The following is a 22922-nucleotide window of genomic DNA, read 5'->3' on the forward strand; positions in this document are numbered from 1 at the left end:
AACTATTACGAGAACATTCGATTAAAATCAAAAATTTAAAAGAAATCACCGACACTGAAGATAAATTAAATAATTCTATAATAAAATCTCTTAGTCTTTATTATCAGCGTAATGTTATTAATCTATATAATACAATTTATGAATATGGTAACGTAAACGTGCGTTAAAGTTTCAGCTATCAGAGCATATTTATTACATTACGGTGTATTGGTGTTTGTTCTGAATTTTAACGCGTGTATGCGTGAACAACCTCATGTCAAAATATATCATGGTGATCCATTAATCCAATTTAAATAGACGTGTACCTATGTACAAAAATGCTGGATAATCAATTTTCTATTCTCATTTGTTGATTATAATATACGGGTACTAAAAAAAAAAAAAACAACAACAAAAAATATCATATTTTGATAATATATAATATTATGTGTGTACCGACTACCGACTACCTACAATATATTGTCTATACTATATAACACTTATGGAACAGATCCATGACTATAACGGTACTAAATCTAAAAATTATTTTCAATTTGGAATAGAAAAACAGGTCAAATAAGCTAAACATAAGTTGATTACGGTGTGTATATAGCAATAATTCTTAATACACAAGAAAACTTCAATATATTATATTAATATCTTTAGACTTACTTTATATACCTTATCGAATCATTAAAATATCTTAGTCGGTTCAAAATAAAGTCATAGAAAAAATAGACGTTTTATATGTATATTATATACTAAGTTTAGATGCACTGTTATTTTTCAAACGTTTATCAAGCATATGAAATAGGTAGCTAAGTCATTAATTTTTTTCGAATATAATTTATATTGACCCAGGTCAATTACAATACGCGTGACAAAAAATGTCTTAAGATATCAAATTATCCAGATGGTATCACAACAGCGGCACAGCGCGACTCGATATTTTTTTCAACTTTCGCTTTTCTCCGTCTGTAGCTTTATGCGGAGTAGTGATAATATTTTGCACCGCAGTATGAAAAAACCCATATAAAATAATGGACGGTGCGCGGATTTTAAACTTCAGAATTCGTGCGCTACACGAAGCATAATTAAAAAGGCGGAGATGGAGATCGTGAGTGGAAAAACCGCCGGCAAGGGGACGACTTAGTATAATCGTCAAAGACTATATATACGTATAGGTGCGTATGGACGGTATTATATATTATGTATACGTATCCGAGATGTGTGTGCCCGGTGTCAATGACTGATAATACACACACACACGCACACGCATGCACGAACACACTACATTAATACACAGTACCTTTGAAATATTAAAAGAAATAGAATAAGAACAAATTCTCTGGACCCGAAAAGCCGTTTTAAAGAAACCGACGGGAGATTTGTATTATATGTTTTTTGTTTTGCATGTATAACATGTATTGTATAACATAAGGGAGTACTCTACATAACTCTTTTCATTGAATCCGATTTCATTGTTTCGTAAGAGAAAAAAAAAATGTTTATTGTCGCCATTAAACGCAACAAGTAATTACTTTTCGTGCCTTGGGCCGTTTTTCATCGAACAAAAAAAAAAAAAAAAGAGTAGTATCTACATGTGAGTGTATCTATAGGTACAGCTTACTCTGTGAATAAAAAAAAAAAAAAATACTTATATTAAACACGTTATACGCTGTACCTATGCCATGCGCTGTGTACGATTAGATTTGACTGCTAAATATTTTAAAGGCTACTCTGAAATACTGCGAGAGAATAATAAATAAAAGAATCGTTGTATTAATTTAATAAATAAAAGTAATCTAGCCATTTATACATAGATTAGGTTTGGACACGTCTTATGGCGTAACAGAACGGAGGTATACATTTAAAACCCAGTCCATTGTAGACATCAATGTCAAAATATTTAATTGTTAACGATAAAATATAATACTGAAATGTTAATTTAACTGTTGTGTTTTGATATTCTTTGGAGTTCAAGCAAGCTGTACCTATATAATATGAAATTAATTGTTTTTAGATAAACTAATAATTAATAAGTAACAAATAACAACGAATTATGACTAATAAATGTATTATTTAAAATTTACACATCTGTGTGGTACTGTGAATTTAATATGATTTTATTAATAATCGTTTCAAATGTTTCAATATTCATGAAAAATAAACTTTTCTTTATTCCATTACCAACTTTAGTTTTGGAGTATTTTTAAAATAATTAAGTGTACAAGTTGTAAAAAATATATTGTAAAAATGTATTTAATCAAAAAAATATACTTACATTCATTTATTATAATATTTATATTATGGTGAAAATCTAGATTATAGATTTAAATATTTAAACATTTTTAATGCTCGTATCCATACAATAAATGTATGAAAATAATTAAATCGTGATGATATTCTTAAAAGTTGTTAAAAATTAAATTATTATTCTGTAAATTAAATTCTCAATTCTAATATTCAATAAGCACATACCAAATACCAATATACCATTAAAAATCTCAGTAAAATTATTTATTTATTTTTAATGATTTTTCTGTTTGATGTCTTTTCAGAGAGCTACAACTCGATATGGTTAAATAATAATATAACGTGTTTAATGGTATGAACATATAAAGATCTTAGAATCTTAGATATATTAAAATCTTAATAAAACAAATGTCGTCATACTATGGATAATTAAATCGCAATAAGCATTAACCTTTTGCAGTTCATGCACTGTATATACCTTCCTATAATAAATTAATATAAGCATCTCAACAATAAACAATAAATGTTTGTAAAAAATAAAATAAAACTCATATAGAATGGTACAAATATAATAAACAATATACCGAAGTAAAATAAAAAATGTTAGTAAATTGCAAACTTATAATGATAATTTTGTTCTCGGAAATATGTACACCTATTAACTTACAAATACCTACAAAATGAATGTCATTATACGAAATTGGAAATTAAATTAGTGTTGTAGTAAATTACTTCATGCCTATTATTATTAAATTCATTATTATACACGAATTTGATTATTTTTTCATGTTAATAATATTTTCAAATATTTAGTTTTGTTTTATAACACAAATTTGAGTGGATACAAATATTTTTTTTTAAATCACTTAGAACCATTAAATAAATATAACATTTTACTCTATAAATTAATTTAAATTTTCTATTATTACTTCCAAAAAATGTATGTATTTCGATATATATAATATATATATACCTATACTGTGTAATATTTGATATATTCGGAAAATATTAATTATTTTATATGTCGCAGAAATTTAAGTCTTGAACAACAAACTAGTTTAAATAATTATAAAAAGAAATTGTATATTTCTATACATTTTGTATACATAAAGCAATATTGGGACACTCAATAATCTACAAAATAAAGTCCCATGTCCATATCAAGAAACTGTCAATACTCACTTAAGACCTATTGAAATTATTATTATTATTATTTGTAACTACATGAATTTGATTTTTTTTCTAGATAGATACTGAATTGTGTTGTTAATCCCAGTGGATACCGGATGGAAATAATATTGTAAAATATCATGAAAAATAATAATTTACAATAATCAATGTTTAAAGATTATTGGTACATTATGGTCTCCTATTGTTGGACAGGTAAAAATAAGGACAAGGATATAAAATCTGAGAACAAAAAAATAACAACATAATGTCTTCAGAGCACATATCGATTCGTGAGTTCATTTATCCCCCGACCTACAGCGAGAACAATGTCCAGACCGTATTTCTCTCCCCTCGCCACCCCCCTGGCGTTTGGTATTATATTATCTATTCGTAAAATCTCTTAGTGGACCTGCTTCTTCTCGGTGCCATCATGAATGTCTCTTGATTTATGGGACGACCTCCGGCCAATACGAGTATTGTCATGAACATTATACACATACCTTTTGCACATACGAACACACACGTACACATATATACACACAGCTAGTTGTCAAGTTAAAAAAAAATTACTCGATATTAACCATACTGAACTGAATTCACAATTATTATTACCTAATAACTAAATACATAATACGTATTATTTATAATTATTAACTTAAATGTTTTATTATATCTGTAAATGGTCATAATTTCTTTATTTGAGTCCCTATACCTAATATCATATCATCTACGTATTCTATAGTTTAAGTTTTACTCAGTTTAACTATTGCTGTTTTAAAATATCGGTAATATTTCTATTATGCGCTATAAAATATCCGATATAACAATATACTTTGACCTTCATTTGTCAGAATGTAATATTTGGGTCGTTTTACCAAATTATATAAGTTACCATAAGAAATTTAACTTTGTAACGCTCAAGGGACTAGCAAATCAATTCGGTGCACAATTCAATTTTAATACTTATTCAATACAACACACTGTAAGCAAGTAATCCGTTCATACATAATGTAACCGCGGGAGAGACTTAAACGCGGTGACAATACACGGAGAAGGTTGACGACCGGTACTAAAGAATATATATTTTTTTAATAAAAAAAAGTCATAAATATACAATTTTACGAATTAAAGAACTCATAAGGAAAACTAATATATCATATTATATTATTATTACAACCGATAAACTAAAAATCAACAAAATAACAAAATAAAATATCAAGTACCTACATTGTTTGACAACCATAAGTAAAGAATAAATACAAGTCCTAAATCAACTTTTTGGGAGAATAAAACATAATTCGGTAAATTTTGTTTTAAGGAATTATCACAATACAATGATTAGTAAAATATCTTTAACTGGAATATTATTTTTCAAAATACTAAATTTTATAATAAAAATACAGTTAAATAAATAAATACTAAATTTATCATAACAACATTTTGTTTAAAGATAATTTTATTTTATAGAATCATTAAAACATGATTCACTAAAAGTTTAAATAGAAAAAATTATTTAAGCTATTTTAGTTAAAATATAAGTTATTTTTTTTAACGACTTGTTCCATTAATAAATTATGTAAATAACTAGGTAACAACTACATTTTCATATAAACGACTTTATACCTCGAACAATTTTAGCCCTCGAGTTACAAGATAATTAAATTTGTATTAGTCACTAGAAATCTTTTGTTTCATATAAAATTAACAAAATAATGAATAATTAGTAAATACAAAACCAAATGGTCCGTTATAATCATGCAAAGATTTATTTAAGATTTTGGTTTGTGAAAATAAAAAATATTTAAGATAGAGTCACCATCAGCTAATCGCCACCTAACACTATATATTATGCTCGGTCACGCTCTAATTTTGCCGGTAAAACGCGTACAAAAGTAATTATTCCAAAAACAAAAAAAAAAAAATCAAATCCTTACGAATAAAATAATTATTGACCAATAACACGATTAATGTTTTTTTTTAAAAATCTAATAATAAAGAGCTTCTTCAACACAATCAATCTTCTAGGTCGAATTAATTGAATACAATTGTTTTGAATTACAATAGCTAACACTGGAATGATATAATTTTACTAAGTAAGGCAACTTAAAAATTAAACATCTCGATAATTGTTCATGATTTTGCATTAATTATTGATTTTATTAAAGTGCTATAAAAATAATAATACGTTTTCTGAAACTTACGATTAAATATGTGATAAATTGTCCGAGGTAGATAATACTATATATTATGTTTCGTCAATCGACAACTTCGCCTCTTGTCCTGCGTTTTCTTATTCATATATTTTAAAAAAGTTAAATAAAAAATTCATAAACCAGTGACACAAAAAATTACGACTATACAAAAATAAAAATAAAGTTATTGAACACGATTCGGCGAAGCACGTGCAATTGGTGTACGCGAGAACAAGTGGTGGTGGTAGACACGCGGCGCGCGTGTGAGTGGGCCGACGCGCAAGAATATACTGACCCGACTGCTCGTGCGCTGTGTTCGTTTTGTATCTTTTACGAGTAGTTGTGGCTTACTACGGTTTCCCCGATGATTCCTGTGACTCAAGAGGAGTGCTCGTTTTCATTGGGCGGTCGTCTTGATAACAAAACGTGGTTTAAAATATATGTAGTTTTAAAAAATATTCTTTTTTTATATTTCTGTACTTAAATCACACCCTTTCGTGAACGAAACATTTTTGATGGTTTTACTAGAATATTTAATCTTATTTTTGTACTTACGAGTTAAAACGTTACCGCTTGTTATAGCCGAGTATTATAATACTTGGGTATTTCTCATACTTCCGTTATTAATAATACTTAAGATTATATTTTTCTCGGTTTTGGATTTTATTATAATACACAATTCTACTCGTTTGGATAATTTAAATCATAAAGTATGTTCATATAGGTACCTACGTAGTTGAATTAAAATTGAATTTTGACTTGTGCTAGAAAGATGATATTTAATAAAATTAATATTTAACACACAAATAACACAAAATATTTCTTTTTTATTTTAATAGTTATATACGATCTACAATACCTATACATTATTTTTCGTAAAAAAAGAATAATTTTTAACTGTAAAATATATTGTGTGAGTACTAGCTTAGCAAAAAACAAATAAATTACAAATATACATTTCTATAATATTTTTGTTAACAACTTTATCCATAAAAATTTAAAATACATTCAATTTCAACTTTTTTTTCTTCGAACACGGCGTTGTACCTATTATATTATGTGCATTCAAAGATTATTTTTTCGCCTTTTTTTTCAAAAACATTATGTGCATCATGATTTGACAGATATCAAACCCATATTTTTCATAACAATAAACACAAAATCAGATAATAACTACACAAAGAAATTTAATCCATTCTTCTATCAACATTCTTAATAATGTATAGTATTTACCCAAATAAACGTGACATAGAATTGAAACGAAATACTAAAATAAAGTATGTGTATGTCTAACTATTGACAATAAATATTATTTGAAAAGAACACAATATGATAAATAAACAATATTTTAAAATTCAAAATCATAATATTCCGGTTTTAAACATTTTGTTAATCTAACACAACGAACCATACGGCTTATATAAAATATAAATGCTAAAATTGTAAAAGTATTACATGGATTATCTCGTCATACCGCAGTACCTAAAAATTCTGCCAAACAATCCCGAGTTTAGCACTTTTTGATTATCGCTGATGGTTAGGTTGATGGTACAAAACTTTTAAAAAAGTAAAATCAAAATGTCTTTGGCCTTTGTACGAAAATATCAATAGTAAGAATCATAAATGACTGTATGACTAAATCTTATACAAATAAATTCACTTTTCAAAAGTAATAATTTAGATAATAAAAATTATCGTATTAATTATTTTAATACATATATAAAATTAAAAACAATTAAGATTTCATTTTTTTTTTTTAGAAATCTAAATTTAAACCTTAAAATAACTATAATTTGTTCATTCTTATAGAACATAATTATTATTTTTTAATTGTAGACGTCGTAAGAGTAAACAGCATTAAAGAAAATCATAATGCCTTAAGTGCGTAAATTAATTAGCTGTTTATATTAATACAATATGCAAAATACAACTTATAAGATTTTACTATTCGCCTATGCAGGAATGTCTATATGTTAATCTATAGGAAACGCCGTGTTAAATACATTTATCATAAATTTGTAATATTTCTATCAATACTGATTTATATAATTATACAGTCATACAGAAGGATATAAACTAAAAAATAATGTTGAGATTCCCTAAGATCCTAAATTCTGATCTCTAAGTAATTTTAACTTTTTATAATGTTTATTGAAGTTATAATAATTCTGAAGAGCCAATCTTGAGTAGTAAATACTAAATTCTATGTCAATAAATTAATCATTAAAACGGTTTAGACTTAATTCCTGAATAATAAAACAAAATAATTCTAATAAAAAATTATCATCACAGTTTTCCCAAATCTTTTTACCACAATGGAAATAACTTTTAATATTCAATGAACTGTTATATTTATTATGTTTATTATCTGAATAATACATACATTATTCAAACTGCTTGACAAGTGACTACTGTATAGTGTATACACTGTTTAATGATTTCATATTAGTATATTACCTGTATAATATAATAATAATAAAGATAACGAATGAGTAAATCATGATTTTGACTGAAGTACTGACTGACTACTATAATATTTTTAATTTAATGAAAATAAATTAACTTTTTCTTAATTCGTATTAATATATCTAATCCTTTTGAAAGTATATTACCAGAACTCGATTAATTAACTTTATGTACCTATATTAAACTTAAATTTTTATATTTGACATAATGTCAATAATATACTATGATATAGTACTATGAAATTATTAATTAAGCAAATATTTAATTTCATTATATTATGATTTATAGTGAAAAAAAGACAATTACTCTAACTAATAATATTATATTATTAATGTTATTATAATTTGTAATACCTACAATAATTATTTAAAAACAATAATTAAAAATGTGTTTTCTTATTATACATCATATACTAAATTTCATTAAGAAATTTTTTTTACTTTTCTCATTCAACATTCAATTATTTTATTCCTATAGAACTAATAATAATATTATCGCGCATTTTACGTCATTATCTCACTTAAAATCCTATTATGTATCTTATATTTAATATTATCTGAAGTCGATAACTCAATAACAAGTAAAAACTATATAAACTAATACTATATTATTATATTTTATAAGCAAAAAGTCAAAAATTGTTAATAAAATTTTATTGGTATTCGTATACATTTCGTTTGATATGTAACAAACACTTCACTCGGAAGTATACTTTAAAACGGATAAAATTGCTCTTAAATTGAATATGATAAGACATCAAAGAAATTTTACTTGAAATATAATATATTTATATCGTTTTATTATGAACTACTTGGGAAATAATCATCTACATTTTTTTATTTAAACTAAAATTTAATAGTAAATGAACCACGATAATAAATTAATATTAATAAATAATTTAATAAGTTGTTTTTGTTACATTTCTTTAAAAACTACTTCATTCCAACATTATAGCTGAAAACTTTAGAAATTAAAACATTTCATTACTTTATTTTAAAATACTTGAATACTACGTAGGTATTGTAAATATTTGATTTTAAAGTGTATAAAATACATTGAAAAAATGATTTATATTACGTTATGACTTAAATAATTACCAGTTCAAGCAAAATATATATCTAAGCTAGGTAGGTATTTAAAAAGAAACATACCTACGTCTAAATATTTTATTGTCTTAATAAATAATTATATTGCATTCCACATTCTCGATCGTTTCGAAATTCTAGTATATAGTAATATACGTGTAGCCGTGTAGGTATAATAATATATCTCATTCATTTCATTTAATAACTATTCGAATTTTTTTCACACGTTCTCGCGCGTAAAAAATTTCACTTAGGTATGTTCATTAAACTATAATAAATATAAAGTTTCCCTAGGTTAGGTGATTATAATATAATACATATTATAGGCCGTCATCAATAAGACTATACGATTTATGGGATAGGTTTTAAGCCCACATTTACAGTTAGGCCATTGTTTATTTATATACCTACGTAAATACTCATAAGAATACCGATAATCGTGCAGCTAACGGTAGGTAAAGGTATAGGTAGATAATATATGTATTTCTGGGGTGGGAGAATATGTCTCACCCCGATTAAATAGGTAGGTATAAGTTATTTTTATTTTTTATATACTTTATACTTTACAGAAAACTCATTCATGTAATCACCTCGATGGTTTAAATATTTATTAAACAGTATAATGTATAACATATTATAATAAGTGTAATAATTTTGGGAGGTTTAAAAATGGTAACGGGAAAACAAAAATGTGGCTGTACAGGACACGACGTTTCTGGGCTACATAGTACATAGGTACCTAATTATTTAACCTTAACATTTTTTTCAAGGATTATAAAATCGTTGTGTAATAATAATCGAATAAATACTAGCATTCATATATTTTTATAGCGGATATACATTGGTACATTCTTTTCAACATGACAACAAACTGTAGAATTATTCAAAAAAGTTTTTACGTTATTTGTCACACATTTTGTCAACGTTTTGTGACGTACCACATTTATACATATATATATGTGTGTGTGTGTGTGTGTGTGTGTGTGTGTGTGTGTGTGTATAATACTTGTAACATGTGATACTTTTGTTGAATATAGTGTAAATTTGAATTTTAACGTTAATATAAGAATATTAGTAATAATTAAAAAGTTTATAGATTAGGAAAAACAAATAAATTATTATTTATTTTTATTTTTGGGCGAATTACAATAGTGGACGGTATACCTTTTCACCACACGATTTTAGACTACTATAATTATGTGACAACAAATATTGTTTTGTACCCAAAACAATTACACGATTTCGGAAAAAATTTAGTAAAAAGTTGCCAATTTGTGAGGGTAAGTTTTCAATTTTATAATCGGCTTATCGACTAAAAGTCTCATGAGTGGAGACTTCACAATATTAATAATAATACCTAAATATAATATTATGGTTAAATGTAAAACTTTTATTATAATGAAATAGAGAAAAACATTTTTTAAGAAAATTGATTTTCTAGAAAATAATAAATAAAAATATCTTTTTTTAATTACATAGAATTATATATAGATATTTGTTTTAGAAAATGTTATACAATTATTTTAGTTTGTAATTTTTGGTTATTTATAAACTGAAGTCATACATCACCGATTTGTTGGTACGAGTACTTAAAAAATATATAGTATAATAGTAATACGCGATAACTATTTTTTATTAGAATACAAGTTCGAAAAATAGTATAGACTCGTTATAATTAGGTCAATGATAGTTTCTAATCGGTATCATTTGATTATGAACACATTTGCATTATAATATGTAAGTATTGGATAGTAAAGTGGCGTAACCAAGGAAACCGAAGGAGCTGTAGCTACTTGAAATTTTAAAAAATTTTAAAATATTTTCAGTGTATCGTAAATGACTTATTAAGTAACCCATTAATTGTAATTTATATGACGGTTACTACTATATACTCTAAAATGTTATTTATCTATAACATCAACATACCAAGCTTATGAAGGATCCTAGTTAAGCTTCTCCTATATAATCATAAATTATAAAACCCCCTCCCAAGTGAAAATCTTAGCGAGCCACAGAGGTATTTACAAAAATCGAATTAATTCTATGTAAGTATTATAAATATTAAATACCATATATGTATACTGCATAGTATTATTACATAATATAATATGTTTGTAAGGTATTTATATTATCTGGTTTAATTATAATTGTATTTTGTATTGAAATTCATTGAATACAATTTTTTTTTTTTTATAAATAACTAAAATTATTTAGTTTTATAGATAATATACTGATCTTTGAGTACAAACACTTTTTGTATCAAATTATTATGTGTAAAATTAGATTTCTATAGTGACTAGTTTCTAGTCTTTTCTACGTTAAGTGATCGTCTTGAGAACTCATATGTGTAGATTGTACTGCAGTATAATGTACGTATACCGATAAGTGATGGTGTATTCAAAATAATATTGTTGTCAGTTTCCCATCAAACAATAATTCAAACTCGCTTTTCTCTTTTCTTCCATTGTATTTTAATCCTAGCAATAATTGTGACTAATTTCATATTTTACCAAAACTTTTAATAATTAAAAAACTTTATTTCATAAAAATATTTTTGAAATTAATAAAACACATTAATTCATGTAAACTGCGTGCAATATTTTAAAATACCTGTAATAATTTAAGTTTATACATAGTACAAAATATAACAAAGTATTAATTTGAGCGTAGATGTAAATGTATAATATATTTATAGAAAACACGAATACTGATGCCTACTCTAACAATTTTTTTGAAACCACCCAATAATATAATTATGATTTATGGATTTATGACAAACAATTTTTAGAATTAATAATTCATATATATTATAGTTTTTTTTGAAAATCAAGATACAAAGAAATGCAATAATAAATATTATGTAAAATTAATTTTAAAACCAACTAATTAAACGAAATCGCTTCATTTTATAAACTAAAGGCACAGAAGTATGAACATATTATTTACTTTAAAATAAACACTCCAATCACTAAATCAAAACCAATAAATTAATATTTTAAGAAAATGAAAAATTAAAGGTTATTATAAATAAATATAATAATGTATCTTAATAGTACTTCGGTACACCGAATAGGTACTTAGGTAGTAGATAGGTACTATAAATTAATTTTTGAAAAATCACACAGTCGAAGTTTAAATGATAATATCAGCCTCACGATATTTCACCCCAAAAACCAAAATGATATAAATTATCTCAATGCAATCAATCAATTATCATATAAATACTCAAAAATATTACCATATATATTTAAAAGTAAGTATTAGGTATTTTTTTTATTTTTAAAGACAGATGAATTTTAAGTAGGTATAGAATATGATCTGTTTACGGTAGATACAACAGTTTACAGTTAATAATTTATTGGAAATTTGAAATTTGTAATTTCTGCACTTACCGCTGTCAATATTATAATTCATAGTATCTAGACACAAAACAATATTAATTAGTGATTAATGATTACTTAAGATATTGAAAACATTCAGCATATTTTATTATATACACCACGAGGGCATTGAACTTTTTGACAAAAAAGCGGCGAAAATGAACAATACGCTGCTACGTATTGACAATAATAATTGAAACAACTGTAGCCATAAATTAACAATATCGCGTACTATATTTTTACACTTTATTTAAGTCAATCTTTGTTTTAGATTTTATGTGTATTGTAATTTCTTGTCGCAGTATTTTAATATAGGTACAGCGATTTAATATTGACAGCATGCTGCAGCAACTACTACTATACGTCCGCATACAATTGGTCTAAGTACATGTACTTGACTTATAGACGTTTGTATCCTTACAATTGTATGACTCAAGTCGTTGATCACTGATCTCCGCAGCGTTCGGCATATTTGGTATCTGACTCACTCCAAGTGCAGCTGGCACTGGTAAAAGCGGCTTTGGATAGTGATAGAATACGTGAGTGGGTGAATCAAACAATACAATGTATACATTTCCATAAATGTTACTATAAAGTGGATGAGAAATTTTTTCCCTTAGTTCTACATCTAACACATTTATATATTTATGATACATGCGTATAATAAATCAACATTTATCGGTACACATCAAACTAGGTTTTGAACTTAAATATAAAATTAAATAAAAGATTTATTTTCTTAAAGGTATATATGATTGAAAACCCATAGAATATTTTGCCTTATTAACCCTCATTTAAACCGCACGAACTAATAAATTATATAATAAATTGTGTATTCACTAGACTTCAATGATTATTGAGTTTATTCGACTATGTTAAATGAGGTAACTTATTTATATACAAACTTTTAAATAGTTTGAACGTATCTAATCACTGAGTAACAAATGTTAAAACTCTATAAAAACGATATTAAAACTAAATAATATAATATATGGAGTGTTCCTATTCACTTACTCGTCTATTATAATTATTGAAAACATGAAAACAATATACACCGATTTTTTTAAACTAATATGTACAAATAGTACATAATATGTAGAAAAGCTGCAAAAGTAAGTAAAAATGTGTAGGGGTTATTTCATAATTATTTCTTATTTCATTAAAAAAAAAAAAAAAAATACATTGTTTAATACCTAACTTACTAGATTGTTATATTAAAATTAAACCCCGTGTTCATTTTCCACATATAGTGTAAACTTGTTTGATAGTACTACATATATAGGTATAATGATTTTGTAATATGACTAATAATTGTATTCTTTAATATTTAATGAAATACAATTAACATTATCGTTTTATCGTCCTAAACTAAAATGGCAATACTGCTGGTTATTTGTATGTACAGAGTAGTAGGTACCTACCTACCAACCTGCAGACGTTTTTGATGGGGTTAACGACCCGAATAGGTCGTCAATCCATTTAAATGTAGCGTATTACGGTTAGTTATAAAACAAATTTCAATAGATACATATTATATTGTACGTACCTATATGTGTGTAGCAATGAATATGTGTATTCCCGACCTGGGGCCTAGTTAATCGAATTGCGGCGGCGAATCGGCAATCGCATATAAATCATATTATAATTTCGACTGGTCCCACTGTGCACGTCGGCCTAGAGGTGTTATTGATAAACTTGAATGATAATAATAAAACCTAGGTGGCTTGGTACCCACAAATAATAATAATAATAATAATGTGTAATAATAAGTACCTATATAACATCCGATCCGTCCTTTTTGTATGACATTGTTATAACTATACCATTGTGTTTTTGCAGTATTACAACCGTGTGTCCATGCAATAATAATGTGTAGAGTGTAATACAGTAGGTACACATGTAATATGAGATTATATAATAATTATTAATATGGGCTAAAAAAGAAAATTTAAAATAATTTATATAATAGGTATTAAGAAATCTTACAAAGTAAACGCATTTTTATGACTATATGTACCTAAAATTTTTAAACGCAAAATTTGATGAGTTTGTATAATGCTATTATAATTCTATTTATTTATAAGTTAGAAGTAACAAGACAAGTAGCTTCACTATTCACAAACTACAATTAATAAATATATATTATATAATATAAATTCAGATAGGTACACCAGGGTTCAAACAAATAAATGGTTTATTCAATATTCTATGTAAAATATAACTTGAAAAATAGTAGTTATATGTATATGATAAGTACAGTCATCCAGGTATATATCTCTAATTTTAATTATTTTTATTATTAATTAAATTTTCAAATAATATGAACAAACATAGCAGACATTACGAGTTTTGCAATATTATAGTCTTTGTGCCGGTATCTATGACCAATTATAACTATAAATATTATTACCAAATACCAATGCGCGATTTGTGTTAGTTTCTCCATACTACCGCTACTCCATAAGACAAAATTCAACATTGGATAATAAACCTATATAGGTAGGTAATCGTAATTCTAACTTATAAAATATTTGCAAATACATTATTTAACTATATTTTGATTTTTAATAAATAATCTATAAAAAAAAAGTTTTCATAAATAAGCTTACACCCTATGAGTAGTTTAGACAGTAAAAGGATTGATTGAGAAGTCAATCATGTGTTGACTTCATAAATAAAATTTCAAGAAAAATTTAAAATTTACTCGCAGTCGGTAGGATTCGAACCTACGCTCCCAGAGGGAATCTGATTTCTAGTCAGACGCCTTAACCGCTCGGCCACGACTGCTTGATAAAATGCAGATAACATAGGGGAGTATAATTATTATAATAGTATATAAAAACATGAAATAACAATATATCCAATAATATATTTTCAACAGTGTCGGGACTCTTTGATCTTTCCCGTTCCTCGTCCTTCCCAACACTATTTTTTAGTATAAGACACCCACGATCTGATTCGGGAATTTCTCCAGTTAGGTACTTGATTTGCAAAGAGGGATCGTGTAAGTCATGATATTCGTAATGAATACTGATATCAATATATTATACCATATTATAGTATATTTTATATTGTTATAGTTTATTTATACATATACTTCATGTATAGTATAGAATATAGATATACTCATTACTCCTAGTCCTAACTACACACTTGTTCATGTCTATGATAACCGATAGAATAAGATATGTATTTTTTGTAATTTTGTTTTAAATATTAAAAAAATTATTATAAATAGGGTCTTGGGAGATGAAGGATGCGGCCCCTATAGCCCGTTTCATTATTGCCGTTCACTCCGTCAAAAAGTTGAGTTTACGAATGTTTTGTTTCTAATAAATATTAAGACTGGACGCTTGATCAGTCTCCGAGGTATTTTGAGTTTGACTATAACTTTGGTTCTGTTTGGTTTTGTAAAGCATTATTTATATTAATTTGTATACGTACATTAATTACAGTTATGAGTCGGACCGAACCAAAATTAAAAGTTAAAAAAAGACCAAATTCGGACCAAACCCATGGCTACATATTATTAATCGAATAGAGTTTATAATGTATCATATTATGTATTGTTATAAAAAATAAATATTATTATTGATATTATATATACCTAAAACCTAAATATTAAAATAATATATAATACATTAATTCTATAAAAAAGCTGTGACAATGTATTTTTGAAATTTTTTGAATTGTTATAAACAGCTTCTGAAAAATGTATTAATTATAAAAAAAATAGCTTTTTTGGCCAAACATAAACATTTTTACCAACTTTTATGAAAAATAAAAAATTTAAAAAAGTGTATGATCAAAATATATCTATGAAGTATGGACAAATGACAAAAAGAGCCAAACTGTTTTAAGATAATATAACTGGTTATCTAGACTCAATTCTAGAGAATAGTAGGTAATATAGTATTTATTTTAGTGAAAAATTCTATTGTTTTTATTTTCATTTTAAAAATTACATCAGAATATCAAAATAGATTTTATAAAAAATGAAAAAACTGACGGTGTAAAAATCACATTATTTTTTATTTTTTTTGTTTTCACTCCACGATTATTTAAAAAAAAACCTTCATAAGAATTTTTATTTTTGACCACACTAAGTACCAACTAGATCCAATTTTCTATAAGAAAACACCTTAAAGTGGCGTTTAAAAATTATTAGTATTCCAGAATGTGACAAACGTCGATATAAAATAAATAAATAAAAAATTATTTTCAGTTGTGCCATCCGAATTATTAACTAAATTCCTATATTGAAACAAAACCTGTGAATAACAGGAGTGAATATAAAACTGTTATGATGGTCTGACCTTTCATAGCTCTCTTTTAATATCTAAAATATTCCCTTTGATTACATTTGATAATAAATTGTGTATTGAAAACATTTTAAGCCTTTATTAATTATAGTGATGTTCAAAAATCTCAAGTCCAAAGTCTTAAATATAAATTACTGACCTTTTAGTTTACCTACTGTTTCTTGGATCGGCGCATTTGCCATTTGGCATAACTACATTAGATTAAAACCACGGGCTATGATTTAAAATATTCTATTATATCCATTGATTATAAAATGAAGTATTTATAACCAATATTATATTTTGAATCGTTTCACGAACTAAAAAATATTTTAAATCGTGGATCAATTATAAAACGTTATCAAAAGTAGATTAAAAGATAATATTTAACAAATTATTTTCAATCATGGTTAGGTATCTAAACCAATGGTTAGGTTAGGATCATTTTATCTATGTTATCAGTTATTAAAAGATCTGTGATTAATACTGATAAGCACCCGGTAATTTAATATGATAATGAAAAATAAAGATAGTTAATAGAAAAATTTTATAATTTTAAAAAGTATTACTAAGAAGCAAACCTAAAAAATTTAAAATTTTTATATTATTATCTTAATTTTTAAAATTTTGGCCATTTTATTGTGGTTTATTATAATTTTTTTATTGTTTAATATTTACTTTAATAGTTAAAATGTAATTGAATGATTTAGAATCATTTAATATGTTCATCAAATCTTTTAAACACTTTGGTCAGTTATTACCTACTCGTCAATTTGGTTTTATAAAACACTTTTGTCATTGTTCAAAACAATATGATGTGATCGTTGTTGGTGGTGGACATGCTGGAACTGAGGCATGTTCCGCCGCCGCTAGAATGGGAGCGTCTACTTTGTTAGTGACTCACAAAAAATCATCTGTTGGTAAGATTATAAATAAATTTATAACAATTTTCAGGCACAGATATTAAATCCTAAGCTTGATATATTTTCAGGAGAGATGTCATGTAATCCTTCATTTGGTGGTATTGGCAAGGGACATCTGATGAGAGAAATTGATGCTTTGGATGGACTTTGTGCAAAAATCTGTGATCTTTCAGGCATTCACTACAAAGTAATGTGATTTAATGCAACTAGAATATTTTCTTTAAGTATAATTATAGGTTTTAAATCGCAGAAAAGGACCAGCTGTATGGGGTCTAAGAGCTCAGGTTGATAGAAAACTTTATAAAATGCATATGCAAGCAGAGCTTTTTGAAAATACTCCTAATCTTGATATTATTGAAGGATCTGTAGACAACATTTTGCTTGACAACAATAATCAATGTACGGGAGTGTTATTAGGTAGTGTATAAATATTATAAATGTATTATGTTATTTTAAAACATTACAGAGTTCAGTAAATAGTTGATCATGTTTTTCCTCTCGGCATCATTACATTAATAAAATAAGTTATGTACATTTTAAATTTAAAAATTTATACTTATATAGATGTATCAGTTATGCTTTGAAATGTTTTACAGGTATTGTTTATTCTACACATTTATTTTAATAATGTAATTTAAATTCAATATTTCTCAAATGGAACTAATTGAAATCAAACAAACATTTCCAATTTTTTTTTTCCATATTAGTTTTTCATGGTGGGCATTTTTATGATTTATATACAATTATGTTGAGCTTATTGAATATTATCAGTTTAAATCAGTGTTCTTAAAAATAATAATAAAAACATCTAAAGCGTATAATTTGAGAATTTGACTAAGATGTTAAAAAAGTTAATCTTAAAAATGAGGACCATCTTATCCTTCTAGTAAACAAGCGTACCTATGTGCATATTTAGTAAAAGTGAGTTTAAAATGTCTTTTAAATCACTTCTTTAACATTTGATCAACTATTTTTCCTGAACTCAAGAATAATAATATTTTAATGCAATATTGATTTTTTATTTATTAGAAAATGAAACACTGATAAGAACTAAATGTGTTATATTGACTACTGGAACATTTTTAAATGGTGAAATGTACAGTGGAATGACTGTTAAGGCAGGAGGCAGGATCAATTCTAAGCCTTCTATTGGATTAGCCGACACTTTAAAAAAATTAGGATTTAATATAGGAAGAATGAAGACTGGAACACCACCTCGAATTGAAAAACAATCTATTAATTTTACTAATTTAAATTATCAGCTCGGAGATGATTTACCAATACCGTTTTCATTTATGAACAGTTCAGTGTGGCTGAAAGTAAATAAATATATTATCAGCCTGCTTCTTGTGTATTTTATATTTATTGATTTTTTGTTTAGCCCGAAGAACAAATTAAAAGTTATTTAACGTATACTAACAGTAAAGTTCACCAAATTGTAATTGATAATTTAAGTGTAAATCGACATATCAAAGAAGAAGTAAAAGGTCCTCGATATTGTCCATCACTTGAATCTAAATCTCTCAAGTATATATAAAATACATTTTAATACTATAAATTATAATTTTTAGTTAAAATATAAACAATACTTTTAGATTTCGTGATAGAAATCATCAAATTTGGCTTGAAATAGAAGGCTTTGATAGTGATATAGTTTATCCAAATGGTCTATCATGTACGCTGCCTGAAGATTTGCAAATAAAAATGATAAGAAGTATAGATGGACTAGAAAATGCCAACATTGTCCAGTATGGTAAGGTGAACATCATTTTTTGTTAAGGAATAAACTAACAAGTTATTTTCAGGGTATGGAGTTGAGTACGATTATGTAGATCCACGAGAGTTATTTCCTACTTTGGAAACCAAAAAAATTGGTCGATTATTCTTTGCTGGACAAATAAATGGAACAACAGGCTATGAAGAAGCAGCAGCTCAAGGTATATTGGCTGGAATAAATGCTGGTGCTAAAGTGAGTTTTAAAATAATAATGTTTTTTTATTTGTTTAAAATTTAATCAATTTTTTCAGTCCTTGAACAAAAATAGTCTTACATTAAGTAGAACCGAAGCTTATATTGGTGTACTTGTTGATGATTTAACCACACAAGGCACGGATGAACCCTATCGCATGTTCACTGGTCGAGCTGAATTTCGTTTACATCTGAGGCCGGATAATGCAGATATCAGACTGACACAAAAAGGTTCTTTTCTAACAATAGAATGTTTAAAAAATATTATATCATAATTTATGATATTTTTTAGGTTACAACATTGGTTGTGTCAGTAAGAAACGTCTTGATCAAACACTAAGTATACTTTCCGGCTTAGAAGAAGGAACCAAACTATTAAAATCAGTTTCTCAAACTATGTATAAGTGGAAGAAATCATTAGGCTTAAAAACTTCTAGAAACCCAGATACCAAAACGTGTGTATCCATTTATATACTTTATTTGCTGAGAGAATGTAATTGCTTACAAACTAAAATATGCCATACACCACTGCAACAACCAAGCTCCCCACCTTTACTTGCAGCTGTATGAGCAAAGTAAGCATATTCTTTCAGCAAATAGAGTATAATTTTATTATTAATTAGTATAAATAAAATAGATATGTTTTTTGATTATTGTAATAATGTGATAGAGCATTTGAGATGTTGGGCCTATCAACAGAAGGCATTACAATACAACAATTGGAAACTGTAATACCTGATAAATTTGGTGGAAAGTTTGAAGACAATCGAATTTGTGAACGTTTGAAAATTGAAGCTTTATATCAAGCATCTATTTACGATCAACAGGAGGATATTGAGCGTGTAGAACTCGACCAATCTCTACTTGTACCTAAGGACATAGATTATACACAGTAAAAAATTATTTAATATAATATTACATTGTCAACATAAACGTATGCTATATAATATTTATATTACAACTCTTTTATTTACAGTACATCACTAAGTATATCAAAAGAAGAAATTGAAAAGTTATCCTACATTCGACCACAAACTGTATGAGAAAAATAATATAGTTAAGTATTTCGTTGACTTAATTTATTTTTGTTTTCAGATTGGAGCTGCTAGTCGAATACCCGGTATTAAATCCAGCACTGTTTTGAGACTATTGTATTACATTAAAAGCCAAAAAATAAATGTACCAATCAATTAAGTATACATATTTTGTGTATTATTTATTTTATGAAAAACATTGTCATCATTTATTATTGATCATAAAATATGATGATTAAATTAAGCATAACATGTTTAATAAATTGAAATAAGTATGATTATATTCAACATAATAGATCAATGATATCAATTACAATTTAAAATTTACATGTTTTTTCATTGGAGTTTCTCATTAGCCACTTCCATAAATGCCCTAGAATTTTCAAATAATACATTAATATTTTAAATATATTGGTAGATTTCATGCTATACCATATATTTATATTTATATAATATAGTATTATAACTAAGTTACATTATGTTCATTTTAATGATGAAATTATGATCAGACGGTGTTTTGCATAGGCTATTCAAGTATACCATTGTCGTTACTCATTAGCTTATAATTCATAATTCTAGTAGATATCTTATTTTCTATATAATAATTTTTTACATCTAACTTGTATTTTTGTGATATGACCTCCTGAGGTTAAGTATTTATGATAAGTTCTGGAAAATCAATATAAACTATAGAGTGTATATAACTATTAAATTGTTATACTATATGACTTAAACGATTAAATACAAATTATGATGACTGGGTTTTCACCAATTCTGGTGACAGTTTTCACTTTTCCCCAATGGTTTTAATTTTTATGACAAAAGCCAAAATTCTTATTTAAATATGCATAGTTCTTAGTACTTAGTACTTACCAACGAATAACGATTAATTTCACTGAATTTATCACATAATTCTGTTAAGTTTTTTCCTAACTTATTTAAATTACTTTTACTAGAATAACTTTCTTGTCATGTAAATTGTAATATAAATTATTTAATATTTGACATGTAGTTTATAATTTTATTATTATAACTTATTGCTTATTAATATAGCATATAGATCATCATTATTTTCAATAATAAAAAAAAATAACCTAGTTATGTAGTTGTATTATAGGAAAATTACTGTACATCCAACATTCCAAACCTTGGAATAGTTGTTTATAAAAGTTTTCCGGTAGGTACCAGTGTTCTTATTTTTAAAATTTCACCATTATTACGAGTTTATGGTAGGACAATATAAATGTAGAACCTCTCTTTAAGAGGATGTCATATATTATCTGCATGTGTTGTCTCCGCTTACACTCGTATGACAGACAAAAGCGTTTACGTGTAGTTAGAGTAGAACTCATTCGATTTTGGTTCTTAAGTAAGTATACCTATAAATTATAATTGAATTATGACAATATTTCTAAGGGTAAGAGACACAAGATGCTGCGTTTTTTTAATTTTAAAAAGTTAAAGGCTATAAATAAAATATAAGAGAAATGTAAAAAAATGCAGATATTCATTTCAAGAAATATAAATTTAAAAAAAAATCAGATTTTCCTCTCCAACTTTGTTAGAGAATAGTATTTATAATTTGGGGCCACTTCACCATAACTAATACCTCCACCGTTTCTTTCTCATATCACTACACCTCCATCGCTGCCACACATCACCATAATTAATAATTAATAATTAATACAATCATAAATGAGTATTTTTGTGAACTCGTACTTGCGACAGGCTGTTCAAACAGACCACAATAACATCTTAAATGCTTATTATGAGCATTTGGAATACCTGTTATACTATAAACATATTTCACAAAATGTTTTCTCACACGCATATAATATACTTATAAGTTATAACCCGTACCATGCCTATAAATTATTTTATTAAATCAGTATGAATCTGATTTGTAGATAAAAAATAAAGGTGTACAGTTAAAACGACTTATTTACAAATTTACAATGTACAATTTAGCAGCAGTATTTTTTTTATAAATACTCTTGAATTTGTTCGTCGTCGATCTGAAAATGAATTTGATTTTCCAACTGTAAATGTACCGTAAGTTTAATATTATTATTATTATTATTATTTTCTGACATTTTAAATATTTATAATGGTGAAGACGACGATGGCGATGAGGAAATGTCTGAAGTCTATTCACCGGATATCGTCGA

The 22922-nt window shown here is 26.2% G+C and overlaps 2 protein-coding genes and 1 non-coding gene across 5 annotated transcripts in view; 1 reads left to right on the top strand and 2 right to left on the bottom strand.

Annotated features, from left to right (window-relative positions):
• LOC114125491 (uncharacterized) overlaps positions 1–5906 on the bottom strand; it is a 73101-nt gene extending 67195 nt beyond the window's left edge. The window contains exon 1 of the mRNA XM_027989167.2: positions 5607–5906. The gene's annotated coding sequence lies outside the window, so the exon portion shown is untranslated. The remainder of the gene's footprint in view (positions 1–5606) is intronic.
• Positions 5907–10962: 5056 nt separating this feature from the next.
• On the top strand, positions 10963–20919 carry LOC114125489 (protein MTO1 homolog, mitochondrial). Of its 3 annotated transcripts, XM_050201851.1 has the most exons (13): positions 10963–11193; positions 17540–17749; positions 17821–17939; positions 17989–18169; positions 18782–19071; positions 19134–19279; positions 19348–19505; positions 19558–19721; positions 19780–19951; positions 20013–20175; positions 20391–20612; positions 20697–20757; positions 20816–20919. In XM_050201851.1, exons 2-13 carry the CDS (start codon positions 17551–17553, stop codon positions 20912–20914), a joined length of 1974 nt encoding a protein of 657 aa, XP_050057808.1. In that variant the 5' UTR covers positions 10963–11193; positions 17540–17550; the 3' UTR covers positions 20915–20919. The 3 variants fall into 3 exon arrangements, with proteins under 3 accessions (XP_050057808.1, XP_027844966.2, XP_050057846.1); XM_027989165.2 differs by lacking the exon at positions 10963–11193 and having other exon boundaries at positions 17358–17749; XM_050201889.1 differs by lacking the exon at positions 10963–11193 and having other exon boundaries at positions 17733–17749; positions 18003–18169.
• Positions 15234–15315, bottom strand: Trnas-aga (transfer RNA serine (anticodon AGA)). Its single transcript has one exon. It is a non-coding gene; the product is annotated as a tRNA-Ser (tRNA).
• Positions 20920–22922: the final 2003 nt, after the last annotated feature.

This window comes from Aphis gossypii, chromosome 1 (assembly GCF_020184175.1).
Source record: "Aphis gossypii isolate Hap1 chromosome 1, ASM2018417v2, whole genome shotgun sequence".
Taxonomy (NCBI): Eukaryota; Metazoa; Arthropoda; class Insecta; order Hemiptera; family Aphididae; genus Aphis; species Aphis gossypii.